Source organism: Pezoporus wallicus, unplaced genomic scaffold (genome assembly GCF_028554395.1).
Source record: "Pezoporus wallicus isolate ANWC-B61680 ecotype Strahan unplaced genomic scaffold, APGP_CSIRO_Pwel_v1 contig_8705, whole genome shotgun sequence".
Taxonomy (NCBI): domain Eukaryota; kingdom Metazoa; phylum Chordata; class Aves; order Psittaciformes; family Psittacidae; genus Pezoporus; species Pezoporus wallicus.
In genome coordinates, this window is record NW_026638439.1 from 130,646 (window position 1) to 148,876 (window position 18,231).

General features: G+C 45.9%; 1 protein-coding gene across 3 annotated transcripts in view; it reads left to right on the top strand.

Annotated features, from left to right (window-relative positions):
• CALN1 (calneuron 1) overlaps window positions 1-18,231 on the top strand; it is a 133,067-nt gene that overhangs the window by 32,281 nt on the left and 82,555 nt on the right. For 2 of the 3 annotated variants that reach the window (XM_057410690.1, XM_057410691.1), the window contains exon 2: window positions 5,852-5,976. In XM_057410690.1, the coding sequence (XP_057266673.1) occupies window positions 5,859-5,976 (118 nt within the window). In that variant the 5' untranslated portion in view covers window positions 5,852-5,858. The remainder of the gene's footprint in view (window positions 1-5,851; window positions 5,977-18,231) is intronic. The other variant, XM_057410689.1, reaches the window with a different exon arrangement.

Consider the following 18,231-nt stretch of genomic DNA (forward strand, 5'->3'; position numbering starts at 1 on the left):
ATGAAGTGCCTGTGTGGCACTATATCCGTTAGACTTGTCACTCAGATCTTGTTTTCTATATTTCAGAGGACTTTTTTCCATCTTGCATCTTTAAATGCTGAAAATGGTCTAAGGGTTTTAAAACCCTTTCCCCATAGATTACCATGGGGAACTTTATTGCTAGTATTCCAACCCAGTATTTACCAGCAAGGAGATCTCCTTTATTTAGTCATTTTCTGAAACAAGGGGTATTTTCTTGGATTTATACCAATAAATCATTACATACAGCAGGAATGCTGTGTACAGTGTGATAAGGATGAGGGTAGATGTGGGTATGGAGGGTCAGGGCTGAAAGTATTCTCAGTGTCCAGTTTTAGTCTCTACTTGTAGCAGCACCAGCAAATACATAGTGAATCTCACATGTGTGTCTGTGCACTGTGTATTAAGGACTCATGGTTGCAAACCATACGTCTTTGCAAAAGGTATTAAATTAATCTGGATGCATTAATGTCCTGAAAAGTCATGTGTGTTAATGCCTTATGATAACCAGCCCTGCTCCCAGAAAGTGAGAGCACTCCAGTTTTCCAGAAGTAAAAGAAAAACTCTTCAAGAGGAAGGTTTAGGTCTCACTTGCACTCACAGCCCAATGACTTTGCATTGCAGTCTGAGGAAATTTGGCTTCCAAAAATGGTCCGGTGTGTTTACTGCTCTGCGCAGGCTGCCGAGGCGGGCTGGGAGCAGGGAGGCTCTTGTCTTTCTCTTCCTGCAATAGATATGTTTATATATAGCCCAAATGTGCCTTTCCATGTGTTTTGGGGAATTTCGATTTATTGGTATCAATAGTTGGAAAATACAAATTTCCTCAAAGATTTTCCTCCCTGGGAGGATCTATTTTAGGGCTTTCTTTTAAGGCTCCCTATGCACCAGATCTTATTTTTCTCAATCCCAAGGCACCCTTCCAGGACCCACTTATATTGGTTTTGTAGCTACAGCAAAAGCCATCTGCCTGAGCACACTTTCATTCCTGTGTCTCTCTACACACCAGAATTGAGACTGATTAAACAAAGACTTCTGCATTTTATTGCAGCAGCTTAAATCTTTACACCTCATTACAGAGCTCTTGATGCTCCCCTTCTTTGCATCCTCCCCATGCCAAAATGAAACTCTTTGGGCTATCCAGACTTCGCTTTGGGAGCTTGGGCTCATATTGCATTTGAGGTGCCAAGTTTTTGCACAAAGTAAATAAAAAAAAAATTAATCTTTAAAGCTATTTTTAGCAACAGTGAAGGCAGGTGATAAGGGACAAAGTGACTTAGTGCTTCTCCTAGATGAAGGACTTTGCCAAACCTATGTGTCTGCAGCAGAACTCTTGATTTGTAGTCCCTTAACTATATTGGCTACAAACATGGACATGTTTGTTCATGTTGCTCCCATGCCAGAGAGCATGGGCTAATCATGACTCAAGCTGTTACTGTCTCCTTGGGAGGGAGGGAAGGGACTAGTGCATGGACAGCAATGAAAGGAAGATGTACAAGAATAGCAGGAAAGACTCTTTGGGAAGTTGGTTGTGTCCCCTGACTGATGCATCCTGCCCAGAGAATGCCAGATCCAATGGCCCAGGAATTTCCCAGATGATATTTAGTTCCTTATTTGCTCTTCCCTTTGGATCCAGCCAGATATTACACAGACTACCTGTAAAGATCATGGCAATCCTTCAGCTCTGGGGAAAAGGAGATAATTTTTTTAGAAGCCACTGCACTTATTTGTTTTGGATGTTATAACATTTCTCTGGCCAGGGAGAAGCATCTTTAACACCATTACTTCATTTGATGAATTTTTAAAGGGTTTTAGAGCAAGATGGGGGACTTTACAGCTACTGTTCCAGTTTCCCTACCATCTGGTTGCTTCATGGATTTTCTCTGTATTCCTGTTGAGTTTTTTAGCCCAGTTTCCTAAGAAAATGAAGCTTCTGCTGTTGTACTGCACATGTGTGCTTGTCCACTCATGTATTAGGTTATTTTTTCACGTTTTTTCATGCCATCAGCTTGAATCTTCTGCTCAACCTCAGCCAGATTTGTGGAGAGATCTCAATTGTCCTAACATTTTTTCCCACCAGCATCATTTCTGCCTGTGCTGTTTGATGTCCATGGGGCAGTAGCTGTAGGGCCAGGGTGAGAATCAGTAAGACCAGCTCACAACCTGCTGGGCAGCAGCCAGGATCTACCAATTCCACCTGCATGGAGAAAATACAAGATACTGGCTAGGTGTAACACCCAGGCAGTGCCATTGGTGTTGTGTGTTACGTGCCTGAGGCTGTTAACACCAGGATCAACTCCTGGACATCATTTTGTGCTGCACACAGGAGGAAGATTAGCAAGAAATCTTTTCCAAATTGGTAACTACCAAGAGAGATCCAGGATCGATACAAATTGATCCTGATTCCATCTCAGTGACTGATATTTAAGCTAAACCTTCCAGTTTAATCGTTGTGTAGATTTTCAACTGGGTCTGAAAGCCTTTTTAAAAGACATATGACAGAAGCTGGTGGCGAATGCAAAGCGGAGCGAGCGTAGACATGTGAGCATCGTGTAACTGCTTTTTTATCCCTGACATTGCTTACAAACCTCCTCTAAATTTCACAAATGTGGTTGTGCTGAAAGGAAGGAGCAGAGCTGGCAGTGCTGCTGCGCCGGGCGTTACGGGGGATGTAACCTGCTGCTGAGCTTGGCACAGAGACTGAAACCTTGGCAAGGTACTATGGTAACATTTCCATACACATGTTTATGGGTTCTTTGAGGGCTTTTTGGTTAAATGTCAATGTTTTCATCATATTATTCAAGGAGATTTCAGTGCTCCAAAATCCCACTATGCCTTTGAAAAGTGCTTTCAGTTTGTGAGTTGCTCAGGGGAAGATGTGTCTGTCTTGACTGCTCGGTGATGGAGAGAAAAGCTCACTGCTTAGCTGCCTGCCTGGGGGCTTGTTGTGCAGCTCTGAAAAGCAGGGCAAGTGCTGGGGCATCGTCCCCATTCCCATCCAGAGGAAGTGAGTGCCCATTGCTTCAAGTTTAACATGATGAAGACACAGAAAGCTGTCACACCCTGCACTCCAGCATCAGCGTCTGCTGCTGACCGAGCACTGGGTGTGGGATGGATCCCATCAGCACCAGTGTGAGTTTACTCAGGGTCTCCGCTGACACTGGAAGGAGCAGCCACAGGCAAGCTTAAGGTTACTGTGTTTCTAATATGGACATTTTGGCTAAATTCAAAATGAGACTGGACTGATCTGACTGTGCTAGGACAGACCTCTTGTTTCCAGACAGGCATTGGGCACCTACATATTTCTATTAACCTTTTTATATGTTTCAACACAGGGTGATTTGCAAAACACGGTGCTTTTCCTTGTGCGCTCCTACGTCCCACACCCTTCATTACCCCTTCTGGACGTTTTTTGCCTCTGTGCAGGCTTGGTGTTGCCAGCAGGTTCCTGTCTACAGGATGCTGAGTGCTCCTGAAGTGCAGCTGCGCATCCCTGTTTGAACATCTGGTGCTGGAGCTGCTACTGGTCCATTTTTGAGCATCTCTTGTTAAAACTGGAGGCAGGCTGAGAGCTGCTGAATTACTGAATCTCTGCAGGGTTTCTGTTCAACAATATTGCAATTAAAAAAAATAATACTCTTAGGTGGTAGAATTTAGGATTTCTCACAGTCAGATATCATGGGTCGTCACCCCTAGTACTAAAACTTATCACAGGCTCCCAAGTGGGAATGGATTTCAAACACTTTAGCCCTCAGGGAGATGCATTGTCATTTTTTTAAGATGGCTATAGAAGCAAAGGCAGGGAAACTGGCTTCTGAAATGCTTTAGTGCACCTGAATCCATGGCTTGCAGCTACTCCAACGGTGGGCGAACTCCCTTCACCCAGGGCTGTCCCCAGCCTCATGGGCTCATCTCGCACTGCATTTGCAGTACAAGCTCAGCCTGCCCGGGCTGCTGCAGGTGTTAGATTTAAATCTTTTTGTTCAATAGGGTTAATCAGCGTAATTGCTTTTACACTGGGCATGTGATTATTGGGTGAAAACATGGATCGATTGTTGCCTGAATACTCTGTGGTGGGACTGGAAGCTAATGAAGATGGTGCAAAGGGCTGGAAGTGTCTCTCCAGCTGCCTGTTTGTTTGGAATTGTTGTGGTACCAAAGATGACATTGCCTATGGGTCTCCCTATGGGTAGGTAAAGTTCCTGTCTTGGTGTAGAGCACTGTCAGAGTGAGCAATGTATCAGAATGAAATACATTAATCGGCAAGTGCTGGGAAATTACAGCTAGGCTTAATGAAAAAGAAAACCTTGTTTACGATTTCTAATGTGCTGCTGAAGAAACTGGCTCCCAAATAAAAATACTTAAAATTGCGATTAGGATTTATTTACATAATTACTGCAAGATAAATTCTGGGTGCGTGCTAAGCAGCGCAAGAGAAACCTCGTGGCTTTTCTTCTTTGCTTTCCTGTGTCTTGAGCTTAGTTTGCTCTTGGTGAGTCTATTAAAGCTTCTACTAACTCAGTGAGGCAAGAAGGCATTTGTTACAAAATTAATGCATATATATGTGTGTATATATTTTTTTCTATTGACTGTGGTAAGAACATATGGCTGAGTAAAAGCCAGATCATCCTTGTAATTGTAGTGTTGGCTGGAGAATGATTCAGTAGGTGGCACTTATCTCTTTATGGCAAAGCAAGTGTGCCTGTAGTGAGAACGTCCTTGGAGTTTGTTACCAAGGGGCTTTGTCCCCCACTGGTATGAGTGAGATCTGCCAAAGTTGCCAAAGAAATTTATCTTAATGGTCTGCTCCCAGTGGTACAGCCCAGCATGTCCTGGCCACCTTCCAGCCCCTGCAGAAACCCTGGGCCAGAACTTTGGATGGTGCCTGGGAGGCTCTGTTGGCTCTGCTGATTTATATCTGCTGGAAATGTACAGCAGAAATTGCAATAGGCCCATGATGGGGCTGCGCTGATTGAAACCAGCCAGGGGGATGACAAATCTTCCTCTTAATATTTCAATTGACTTTGGCAAACTTGCCTCTTTCTTGTGTATCCTAAATCAATGTGTAAGTGCTGCTGACAGTAATTTCCACTTTTGTCTGTGCAGATGGTTGCCCTTCACCAGGCTGCGGTGTTTATACCTGCTAAGTTTGCAAACACTTTTCTGCTACAGCCTCCCATTGAGCAGTATTTTTCTTTAGCTGTCGTATTTGTGAGATGAAAATGTTCTTTCTTGGGCCCAGCTTGAATGTGAATTTTCTTCTTTCAGCAAGGGCCACTGAAATCTGGAGCGGAAGTGCAACCTGCAGCTCGATCAGCAGGATGCTCTGGGTGGGGGATTTGAACTGTCTTAGGGGTCTAGGTGCCCTAGAGCAGGGTCTGGGAGCTGGTGTCCAGACTCTTTCAAAGTCCTGCTGCTGGATCCTGTGACTTTTTAGTTGCATGTCAATGTAGACCCCTATGCGCTCTATAATTATTAGCAACTAGTAAATCTTTAGGCTGAAAGCTGCAGTATGAGTGTTGGAGTCTCATAGGCCTAAGGCACTGCTGTTCTATCTCGGCTAATTCTTGTTTGGCATAAAGAAGAAGCTGCTGCTTTTCTGTTTGTTTGTTTAGCCCCTGTCTTTGAGGCACTAAATAAAATCTGCAATCCATCAATCGTGCACCCAACTTCAGTGTGCGTTCCCTGGTGTAGGTTGCTTTGGTTCAGCTGTTCTTTCAAGGCAGGCTATTGTACTATTCAAATAAAATAAAGATAAATAATTAAATATAATAAATAATAATAAAAATCATTAAATATAATAAATAATTAAAATAAGCCTTTCTCTTGTGCACAGGGAGAAGATGCCATTCCACCATGTAACAGCTGGCTTGTTGTACAAAGGCAACTACCTGAACCGCTCACTCTCTGCTGGCAGTGACAGTGAACAGCTAGCAAATATCTCCGTGGAGGAACTAGATGGTGAGCCTTGTGCTTTTCCAAAGGGAGCTGGGAATGGGGAAAGGCTCGTTTTCACCTTCTCTGTAGTGTCATCGTGCAATAACCAGAGGTATTCTCCCTGTGAAGCAAGGAGCAAAAGGCAGGTCAGAAGTGAGATGGCTCAGCAGATCAGGGACAAAGAAAAGGTTCTAATCATGGTTATGTTGAAATCTGTGGACCGATTGTAGCCTCAGATTCTGTCCTTCTGCCTCGGAATAAGGCAGTTTTTTGAGAGAATAAGGCTGCTTTTTATGGGCAAAACTCTGTCAGAGTCAGGCTAATATCTTTTTTATAAAGGTGTCTCTCTTTAGCCTTTCCTGGGAACCTGCAGAGCTGAATGTGTCTTCCTGTCAGGTCTTCTCATCTGCTTTGTGGCCTTTCAAAAGTAAGGTTTCTCTCTGTGCTTCAATATAACAAGATGCGCAGAGGTGGCTTCTGGCTTAAGAAGCTGGAAAGAGCTTTCAAACTCCCTTTTCGAGGTCAGTGGCTGGGAGCACAGGCCTCAGGCTGGCAGAGGCTATCAGGAAGGTTGTCCACATCTGCTGTCTGTATGATCCCCTCTTTTCCTCCCTGGAAGCTAGCTGCTGCTAATCCCTTCTGCCCAGCAGACAGGATGTGAGGCCAGGTAGACTTCCAGTCTGGTTTGTGGAGGGAAGGTCTCTTTCATAGGCAATTTGTGGCTCACTAGGGGCACTTCTAAGCTAAAGTTAATACTGTTGACAGCTGGTCTTTGAGAGCTGTGGAACAAATTGAAGCTCTTGGTTTGCTTCCCAGTGGGCATTTGGTACAAGCCATGATCATAATCATATCTATTGAGAATTGGAGGAGGAAATGAGCAAGGGAATGGTGCAAGGTGGAAATAAACCTTCCAGGATATGTTGGAGGCATTTTGGCAAAACAGAAGGCCAACATTTCTGTTTACCCTCCCTCTTTTCACCTGTGCTTTGATAAAGCAGACCTTAGTTTTCAAGCCTTGTCAACTCAGAGCTTTGGGATTTGTTTTTGTGTTACATTAACTTACCTTTAGTACAAACAGTGTTTTCTGAGTATTTGTAACTGCTTTTCTTCTTCCCAATGAGTATAAGCTGAGATGCAGTTCAGGTGAGAGATGAAATGTGAGAAACCACTTTCAGTGCAGCTTTGTTAAGACCCCAGGAACACAAGAACAGCAGAGGCATCTTCTGCGCTCTTCTACTGGGTTACAAGTGCTTTGCTTGAAGTTTTATGGTTTTGAGCAGAGCTGAACTGGGTTAGCTTCTGTGCATCCTATAGGCGACAAACTACATTGCAAGGTGAAGATTAGTTGCTGTTCCTATTCAGGATGACAGGGGTTGGCTCCGCAGACAGGAGAATGTTGGATGAAGTCTTGCAGTTTACTTCAAATGAGAACAAGGGTTTTTCTGCTGTGCCTACCCTGATTTGAGTATGTCTGCTGCAATTGCCTTTGAGATTTGCAGGCAACTGTCAAGGGTCGATTCAAGTGGCATCGGGGCTGCAACCCTCTGTCAGGGCCATCCCAGCACATGAGGGAAACTTGTCCTTGATTTGTGCCCCTGCTGTTTGGATGGAAATGGTCTGTGGCTGGACACGGGAAGGAAGCTCAGTCTCATTTCCATCCTTCCCTCGTCTCCCTGTTGCCAGCCACATAGGGCAGTCTGCAAGCTTCACAAGCCCTCTTGGAATCGCTTTCCCACTGGCACCTCCAGGGTGGGAGCTGTCGGAGAGAGCAGAGCACAGCCCCATGGCCAGACCTGCCTTCCCCAAGGAGAAACCAGTACTCGAGAGGCTGTGCATCATTTCCTTCAATTAATAGCAAATGAAATGAATGTGGTGTAGAGGAGTTGCCTTTTGAGAAGGCAGCAGCCGAGTCACTGTTAATGTGAGTGCTGCATCCATTTAATGTGGTTGGTGCCCCATTATAACTGTGAGATTGAACTGGAGAGCAGCAGAGTTCATTCATCTCTGTTCACAGAGTATCCCCCTCGTTCTTCAGGAGCATGGTTAGAGCTCTTTAACTAATCATCCATTTATTCTCTGGCTGTTAAGCACAGGCTTCTTGTTAGAATCTAGTCTTTTTTTTTTTTTCCCTGACAGCCTTTTGCTTCACAAAAACCTATTTTTGAGAGCTTTATGTCTTTGCCATGAAGATATGCCCCAGTTCTAAGCCTAGTGGAGAAAAGCTCAACCTCAGACCATTTTTTTTCACCTGTAAACACACAAGTGGTACCAAATTGATTTGTGCCTGCTAAAGCCAGAGCAGCAGAAGAAGCTGGAGATGTTTTTCTCTTTGCCAGCTACCAAAGTACAGCCTAGCCACTGGAAATTGTATGTAATATTAGATCAGTAGTCACTATTTACTGTGTTTCGTAGATAATACATGATCACTGCCTAGGTGTGCTGGTAATCGGTGACAGTACAACTGTTACCTGCCCAAACCCAAACCAGAAATGGTCTTTATGCCTTTAAGCATAAAACAGTTCAGAATGAGTAACAAAATGTTCTTTCTTGAGAAGTTAATGTCAGTGTATGGGAGCTTTGTGGCTATATCAAGCTGTAATAGCTCAATGCCAATAACGTACTTGCATTTAATCTTACAGGCTGGGAGAGAGATGCCAAATTCTCCTTGGTTTCTTTTTTGATGAGATTTTTGTCCCAGGGGAGTTCCAGCCTATTGAGAAATTCCAGTCACACACATTAAATTATTGAAGATTTGAAGCTGGAGAAGTCAGTGGGAATTTTCTCTAATGCTCCTCTGCATTCAAGGCCCCAACAAGTGCCTGCTTTGGGGAAAGCAGTGCAGGTTTTCAGACGCACATGCACCATTGAGAGCTCAGGTTGCTGCTCTGCCTCTTCTCCAACCGGTTATTTTTCCCTCCTATAAAAACTTTTCTGACTTGCATCAGCCATCTGTCGACTTTAACACCGCTTTAAATACTATGCTGGCAGCAAGGAAAGAGGCTGGAGAGATAGCAGGTCACTCTGCTGATGGCTTGTCTGTTCCTAGCAGTGGTGTTTGCTATTTGCAGTTCTGTAGTAGCATGAGGCTTTTTAGAAGCTGTCACTGTCACAGAGGGAATTAACTTGCAGAAAGCTATATTAGGTGATACTTAGCTTTGTAACATCAAGTAAATGACGGAGTTGAAAGTGGCAGGCCATCCATAACCTGTCTCTTGGGGACCGTAAACTACAGCAAGGTCTCAGATGGATGTTATTGCCATATGCTTAGTGGTTTCTATGCATGGGATTATAAATTAAGGCTGGGAGGAACTGTTTTACATATAGATTTTCTAGCTATTGTTGGTTGGCATAAAATTGTGGCACAGTTTGTGCATACTCTGTGGTTTCCACATCCCTTTTAAAACCAGCTTCTGTCTTCACATTATGAACAGCTAGGAGTATTTTTAATAAAAAATGGTGGATGGAAATAATCATGTCAAGCTTGAGTCATCCACCTCCATAGGCTCTATCTAAAGGGTATTGTCAGGAGGTAAAAACATTTCCATAGTAGGAATCTGACAAATATCACCTGAAGGGAGGCACATGCATTTTAAGTAGGCTTTTCAGAAAGTGCCTGTGAAATGTGTGCTAGTCAGTGCCTTGCAGAAGAAACCCAAATGTGAACCACAGCAGCAGCTATTTGTCCAGAAAGACATCCTGATACATCCTTACCTGACACAGATTCCTTTGAAATCAGCAGTGCCCATGCAGGAGGAAACGTTGCTGCATGGCAGCAGGACAGCTATTGGCATCTGGTGCCTTAGACCACGTAGCCCCTGCCCTAGGTGGGGTCTGTGGTATGGACTTTTTTTTTAGACTGGGAGCTGAGTTTTTTTGTGGTTGCAGACATCAACTTAGCCTGTTCGATGCAGTCCTTAAGGTTGAGATACAGAGTGGAAATGTCATCGTTTTGCCTGCCTAAACTGGAGATGTCAGCAGAGGAACATATGAAATGGGGGCAAAACTGCTGCCTGTGGGAGCTTGGGGTGCAGTGGACTTCAATGCAGGAATCTGTGGACTTCCCTCCCCAGGGGACTTTTCTCCTGTTATAGATTATACACCACATTGCAGGATGTGTTCCTCTTTCCTGCTTATTCCCAGCAACCACCCCCTCTGTCACCTGCAGAAGCCCTTAACTGGGTCACTCTTCCCTGGGCTCCTGTGTAAAAGTCAGACATGAGCAGCTTCAGCGTATACTGGGAAACAGCTCCTGAAGTAATTCAAAGAGCACGGTTAAATGATGCCCATATGGATTTTAAACTAATAGTTGTCTCTGGCACACCAATAATGCAGGCAATGCCAAGTGGCTTAAGGTGTGTTGGGGCTGCAGGCAGTTCTGGAGTCCCAGCAGCACGGTGACGTGGTCAGTCATAGGGCTGATGACATGCTGGGTCCCTGCTGCAGGGGACATCAGGTAAGATAGCCCCACATCACAAACACAGCTATGCCATCCTGGCCCTGCCTCTGAAAATAATGCCCAAATCAGGGGTGTTTACCCTCTTGTGCATGTCTGATATGGTGACCCTTGGATGTTGTAAGTCCTGGGAAGGCAGGGACCATGATGCTGTCACCATGCAGTCTCATTTGGGACTTGTTATTCAGCAGAAACCCTGTTAGCCACAAGGATTGTGTCTGATCCAGTGTTATCAGAGTCCCTTGCTTGCAGGAGAGTCAGGGCTGCTGTGCAGCTCCTCGTATCTCTCTCCAAGTGTTGATTTTTCTCCAGGTCCGCTTGTTTGCTAGCAGAGATTTTGCTCCTGCTGTTGGGCACAGGCGGCAGAGGGGCAGGCAGATTCACTCCAGCTTCACCAGCCAGCTGCTTGAGCCTTGTCGGCAGCTCAGGCTGATTATCTTTGGTGTCTCAGGTGAGATCAAATAGTGTTTTGGAGAAGTAATGTGCTCCAGAAGGGAAACCCAGGGGGGAGAGTCATTAGTCACTTGACTGACTCATGTAACAGCAACAGGCTGAGTCTGCTCTGCTCGGCTTTTTGTCCATGGGAAGGAAAAAAAAACATTTGGAAAAGGGGAAAGACAAACAAAGATGAAAGAGCATCCTGCTGCTGAGGAAGGAGTTGCAATGATATTCTCTTAGGAGACATAGCAAGGTCTGATGCATGTGCTGGGGTAGAGCCACCCCAGGGTGCTCTGGATTTGTGCATGGGTCCCCAAGTCCATGCAAGCAGCGTGTTAATTAAGTGAATGAAACTGTATAAAGCTCATTTTCTCTTTTGCAGAGTTCTTTCTAAAGAGAGGTTTATCCACTGTGTCTGTGCTGTGAGTGATGATGGCTGGAAATGGAATAATTTCTGTCTTATGTTGGGCTTTATTAGTGTTTCATGTCTCTGAATATAAAACTGTGGCATCGCAAATCTTTTGTGGACAAAAGCAGCTGTATCCTCCGTTCTGCTGAGCTCTTGCTCATTTTCCAGTTATGTGTTTTAATTACAGTGTGGGTTTCCTTGGGACTCAGTAGTTTCAGTCTCCATTTAAAATGCTAAAAACTGGTGCAGTATATTCTGCAAAGCATTGTTTTATTGTAAGGTGCACGTTTACTCCAGGCTGTGCATGGCCGGTGGAGGAGTGGAGCTGTTGATGGAGAAACTGTGGCTTCCTATCCCAGGCTGCATGCTGGCTCAGCCCTCATGATGTTCAAGGGGATTCACTGGGGCAGAGATGTGCAGTTGTAGTTCACTATGGTCTGCCCCAGCATCAGCAGTAGCCTTCACTGTCAGCATTGACTGGCGCAGCCAGCAGATGCAAGGCTCCTGCTCCACTGCAGTGCATTAGGATGGTCTCAGTTCCCCTGCCCTGGCTTTGGGAAGCTGAATGTAGTAGCACTTCCTACCCCAAACAGGCGAAGATACTGTATGGACACCCAAAGAGGCTGAGCGCAGGGAGGTCTGGCACCTCTGGGCTTCACCAGAGAGTAGAATCATATAATAGTTAGGGTTGGAAAGGACCTTGTCTTGAGGGTTTTAGCTCCTGCATTGCCTTAGGCACCAGTAAGCCTTGAAAATGAGCAGTGGGTTTTCTCCAGCACTAGAGATCCTCAGCAAGAAGGTGGCAGAAAGCTATCAAATGGGGGGAAAACCTCCAGAACATCAATTATTTCCACCCTCCAATGCATTACAGCTCAAGCCCTACACAAGGCATCAGTACTTTGGCAGGTTAATTAGCCAGGAAGACAAATGGGGTTTTGGGTGCAGCCTCGGGATGGCTTACAGAAGCTCTGTTCATCCCCCCTCTGCCAAGGGAGATGTGTCACCTGGACTCAATGCCCCCAAATACGAGAACAGGCATCAGCATTGTCTCTGAGGAAAGAGTCCTTACAGCGAGAGAGTATAAATAAAATGAGATTGGCTGCCAACAAATTAGAATTACAGGGACACCATCTGGACAACAATTAAAGAGATTGTTTGAGCTCCAGCTATGCTGACATAGTTATAGGAACCGGCTGGCAAGCGATTTACTCATGGTGGATATGCAGATATCCTTGGTCTGAGGCTTGAGGGTTTCTGGCTTGTTTTAGTGGAGGAGACTCTATGAGCTGGAAGAAGATAGTTTTGGGGAGACGGATGCAGACTGTGTTTTCACCCAGCTTCTTCCAGATCTGCTGGTTTTGTCTCTCACTGCAGAGGTGCTGCTGAGGCCCTGGTGCTCCCTGCCATGCCATGAATCCTGCCTGACCCATGGTCCTCGCAGCCCTTTCAGATGCTGCCAATCGCATGTGAGCTGGGCTCTTGGGCTCTCAGTGGAGGGAGCTGATAACTCACTGCCTGCGTTGCCTCAGGCCATGGGAACAGAGCAAATTCAGATCAAGAGCTAAACATGCTTTAAAAGGCATTAAATCTTGCTGTGACACGTTTATACAAATTTTAATATGGATTTTTAATTTTTTATGCAAGCTTCTAGACTGGATCATTTATTTTACAAGTCCCTTCAATTGCTTGCCTTAAAACCCAGGCTTTAGCAAGTCACTCTGGTTCTAATGGGTGTTTCTTTGTGGACTCAGGGGTCTCATCCTTACCTTACTGCTCTGGAAATGTACTTCCTTGGCAGTGGCTTTTAGCTGCTCATGGGGAAGAGCGGCCAGGGTAGAGTCACTGCAGCCCAGATCCATAAGGATGTGGCACACACCCTGGGACTGGAAACAAAGGAGGCTAAATGCTTCTGTCTCCCCTGTTTTCCAGATGAAGGCACACGAGAGCTGTGGATACAGCGGGGTGGTTGTATGCTGTACACTGTCTGCACAGCCAGCCAAGTGGACAGTTCCCAGCACACCTTTGCGTGTTGATCCAGCTCCCAGTGAGCTCGTTTGGGAGGTAGTCAGTCTGTCCAGAGCATCTTCCCCTGGCAAAGGGAGACCTTAGACATCCTGTCCATGGCACTGAATGGGTCACTACTTATTTCCTTTCTTGCAACCTCCTTATTGGTTCTGGGCTTGGGGCTGATGAGTGGCTTGAAAAAGGCCTGAACAAGCTGCTGTTAGAGTGAGTTGGGAGATGAATGGCTCAGCATGTCAGTGAATCCCAGCAGCACAGACCTGAGTGAGTGGACCTGAGTGCTCGCCTGAACGGTTGCAAAGTGCAGGAGCAGGATGGACCTGAGGGTCTCATGAGCACTGCCAGGTATCTGGTTGCACAGACAGTGTCTTAGTTAGTCAGCATCAGGCTTTGCAAGTCTCTTCTTTAATTACCGTGATAATGCTTTAATACTTAAGGATTTTGAGGTTATCATGATGCTCTGCATGCTGTACATGGGTTCTTTTCATGGTTGTGATGCTGTGGACTCTCAGGTGTCTCTCGAATTTGTGGAGACTGAAATTTCAACCAGGCTGCATTAATTCACTCTGTATTTCAGCACATCAGCTTTAATCAAGTCATAGCAAACCATCAGCAAACCTGAATCGATTCCCTTGCCTGCATTGGAGCAGGTACCTCACCAAAGTGCAGACATCTGCAAAAGGCCTCTGTTCTGCATTGCATCTAGAGGCTCTCTATAGAGGAACATTCAGAAAGAGTTTTGCACCCTAACTAATGAGCCTCAGGGGTTAGATACACAGAAGCAGAAGCTGGAGTCCAGGTATCTATTTGTAGCTCTTCACTGGGATAGTCTGGGTATCACTGATCTTTGTGTGCCTCAGTTTACCCAGCAGCAGTGATACTTGTGAAGGGGGAGGAGGGCGATATATCTACCACTGCTTGGGGTGCTTCAGGACCTCTGGGTCAAGCATCATCTGTGGATCTTGCTCCACATGAGCAATGGCTTTGCTTTGACTCCCCATTCCCCTGCCACTGTGCCTCTGGTTACAGCCTGTTGGTGATATGGGGGGGAAACTGGCACAGAGGATACTGTCTTGGCACAATGCTGCTGCAGAAATGGCAGGGAGAAAAACTCAGTGATGCAGAGAGGGTTTCACCTGGCTTATTTGAATGGATTTTTTTTTTTCCAAATGCCATCCAAAGCAATGCAAAGTCAAGGTCAGTGCTCCTTGCCTTGGTTTGGCTGTTTGGGCATCTGTTCACTGGTACCCAACAGCATCCTGGGCCTGCTGTGCACCTGGGCAGCAGCCATCACCCCCAGCTGCTCTTTATGAACCTGCTCTGCCCTGCTCTGCTGACAGCGCTTGTGGTCCCTGTCCTCTTGCCCCTGCTTATAAGAAAAATGAATTTATCTTTCTGAGGGTGAGGCCAGTGGCTTGGCAAAGCAAGAAGCCTCTTTGCAGGATGCAAGTGATGGAGGTAATGCGGGGAATTTATCAAACAGACCTGGCTGTCTTCTTCCTCTGTCTGGAAATCTCTGTTCCCCAGTTTTCCTTGTCCAGTTGTGGGTCCTGAGACCATCTCAGCCCTTCTGAGATGTGAAATGGGTGCAAAAGCCAGGCTTATTGAATGAGCTGTGTAAGAGTGTTACCTCCCAGGATTTGCTCTGGGTAGTTTCCCAAAAAGTCAGAGCAGAGGAAGAAAAGAGGAGAGGAACAAAACCCGTCTGGACACATTCCTGTGTAACATTATCTAGGTGTTCCTGCTCCGGCAGGGGGATTGGACTAGATGATCTTTTGAGGTCCCTTCCAATCTCTAACATACTGTGATACTGTGATACTGTGAACAGAGGGCAGCAGGGGAGGCTGTACTGCAGCAGAAGGGGGGAGGATGGGTGCTGGGTGAGAGGGAGTAGAGGGGGCAGAGGGCAGAGTTTGGAGCCAGGGAGGAAATGAGAGGATGAGCAGCATCCAGTGTTGTATTTGCTGTTCCCAGAGCTAAATGTGCTGGCAGTCAGAGCCATGTCCAGCTTACACAGGACCCTGTAGCCACAGCCAGACGGGTACAAGGGAATGAAGCAGAAGCCCAGTGGGGGAGCGCTGCTTTTTCAGCTTGACTGGCTTTGGCGACATCAAAGAGGATCAGTGCAAGCCCTTTGAAGTCAGGCTTAGCTCCTGCCTTGTGTGAAAGCAAAGCAGTGCAAATCTCCAAGGGTGACCGTGATGCTCTGAGGAGGTGGGTGCTGTGCAGGTCTGCAGCAAGGACTGTGCAGGTACAGTGATGCTCCTGAGCTCAACCACCTTTGCTTTCTGCTCTGACATTTGATGTCAAGGACATGTCCAGGAGCACAGGGCATGCAGCAAAGCTCATCAGTGCCAGGTAGAGAGAGGCAGTTCAGAAAATGCTTTGGGAGCCTTCTGTGCCAGGGCAGCCACTGCAGTGAGGGTGCAAGGACTGAAATCACTGCAGTTACAAAGGCTGGTGCCAATCTGGCTCAGAGTTTTCACTCTCCAAATGAAATGAGTTAAAACTGTGCTGGGTTTTTTGCAGACTAAGGTCAGCCCAAGGTCTTGCACCTCCTAAGTGGCAGGGTGATGCTGCTCCATGCAAGGCTGTGCTCCCAGTGCAGCAGAGAGGGCTCAGCCAAGGACTGTCTGGGCCACCATGGTCCTTCCACCGTGTGGGTTTGTGGAGGATGAGCTGAGTCAGGACCTTGCTGTCTGCCTTGGTCTCCTGTTTATCTCCACACTGAATGACTGTTGCACCCTGGGTCCAGCTGACAGGACAGAAAGAGAGGGATTGTGTGGTGATGGTGGGACCAGTGGCAGGACTCATGTGAGCACCACATGAAGGAACACTCTTAATGAGTCCTGACATGGGATCACGAGCCTCAGTGTCCTCCAGTACACAAAGTCCAGGCTTTCACATTCAACAGAAGGAAAAGTAGATAGGACCAAACATCCCTCTGGAATTTGAATAGATTTGATAAGTGGTGGATTGCTAAATCCCACCCGTTCCTGGAGCTGGGATGTAGCAGGCAGCCAACTTTCAGAAATTCATAGCATTTGGAATTTTCCATCTTCAGTATTGCAGAACAGCGCAAAGTCTCTTAAAATGTTTCCTTTTTTTTGATAAGAATTCCATAAAAAACACACAAAAAAACAAACCAACCAAGAAAAGAAGTCTTGGTAGTAAAAGATATTTATGTCTGATGTTCCTGAATGCACATCATTAGCATGTCATTTAAGAAAAACCCCTCTTTCTAAATAAGCCATTAGCACACAAGCCTATTAGCAACATGTGGGATGAGGCAGTATTTTGTATTTTAGGATTATTCTTTTGGGCAATTTCTATTTAATTTGCTAGGAAACACAAATCTCATTACTTTTCTTTCAACTAAATCTCATCCAGGGCATGAGATTTTCTGAATAGGTTTGGATGGGGTGGGGGGAAGAAATATGGCTGCGTAACTGATTGTAATTGCTCTTACTTCCTGGAGGTAAAGAAGATTTGAAGCATTTTTTTTTCCTCAGCAGTTCTTCGTGTTTGCACATAAGGAGTAAATTGTGCTTTGCAGGGACACAGTAATTTCTGCCTTTGAAATGCGAAACTGTGTTTGCCAATGTGTCTGATGGATGAAATGTCCATCACAAGTACTTAAATGCAGCTTGTCACTGCTTTGTAAATTGGATTTCAGTGTTGCAAAAGGGAAAATGAGGAAATAGAGAGTTGGAGGATACTGCTGAAACCACTTTGGCCTTCGGGGAGGTGGACGTGCGATGGGCTCAGGTTTCCCTCCCTAAAAGCACCAGAGGGAACGTTCCTGGTTGCACAAGCTGTAGGAACTGAGTCTGCATCTAGCCATAGAATCATAGAATAGTTAGGGTTGGAAAGGACCTTAAGATCCCCAGTTCCAATCCCCCTGCTATGGGCAGGGACACCTCCCACTAAACCATGTCACCCAAGGCTCTGTCCAGCCTGGCCTTGAACACCACCAGGGATGGAGCATTCACAGCTTCCCTGGGCAACCCATTCCAGTGCCTCACCACCCTTACAGGAAAGAATTTCTTTCTTATATCCAACCTAAACTTCCCCTGTTTAAGTTTTAACCCGTTACCCCTTGTCCTGTCACTACAGTCTCTAATGAAGAGTCCTCTCTCCAGCATCCCTATAGGCCCCCTTCAGATACTGGAAGGCTGCTATGAGGTTTCCACGCAGCCTTCTCTTCTCCAGGCTGAACAGCCCCAACTTCCTCAGCCTGTCTTCATACAGGAGGTGCTCCAGTCCCCTGATCATCCTTGTGGCCTCCTCTGGACTTGTTCCAACAGTTCCATGTCCTTTTTATGTTGAGGACACCAGAACTGCACACAATGCTCCAGGTGAGAGCAGAGCAGAGGGGCAGGATCACCTCCTTCAAACTGCTGGGCATGCTGCTTTTGATGCAGCCCAGGTTACAATAGCCATGAGAGTTCAGAGCTCTAGGACAGGCATTGCTTCCCAAACTCAGCTGTGCAAATACGGGATTTTTCAGTTCACCAGCAGTTAAAACCAAAAAGAAGAAACAAGAAGGGGGATCCATTTAAATTTGAGCCAAATCAGCGCATTTTTGGTTTTGCTTTTTTTTTTCCCTCCATGAATCAGAAGCTGGGGAAAAAAAAATCTCATCTGATCCAAAACAAAGTGTTTCATTTAGAGTTTGAGCTTTTGGGGCTTTATTTCTGCTCTGAAGGTGTGGCAAAGTTGTAGGTTTTGGCTCGCCAAGTTACATACTTCCATTGAAAGAGTCAAAGCAAAACATTTTCTTTCAGCAGGAGCCTGGACACACACCTTGTGCAGCTGCTGCGAGCTGCTGGAAGTGTTTCAGAGAGGCTGAATCTGTGTTTTAGGTGAAAGCACTTCAGAAGGCTAATTGTCTTGTGGTGTTTCTTCTCCAGCTGAGTCAATGGCGAGGTGTTGTGGTGGGGTGAGAAGAAGGTTT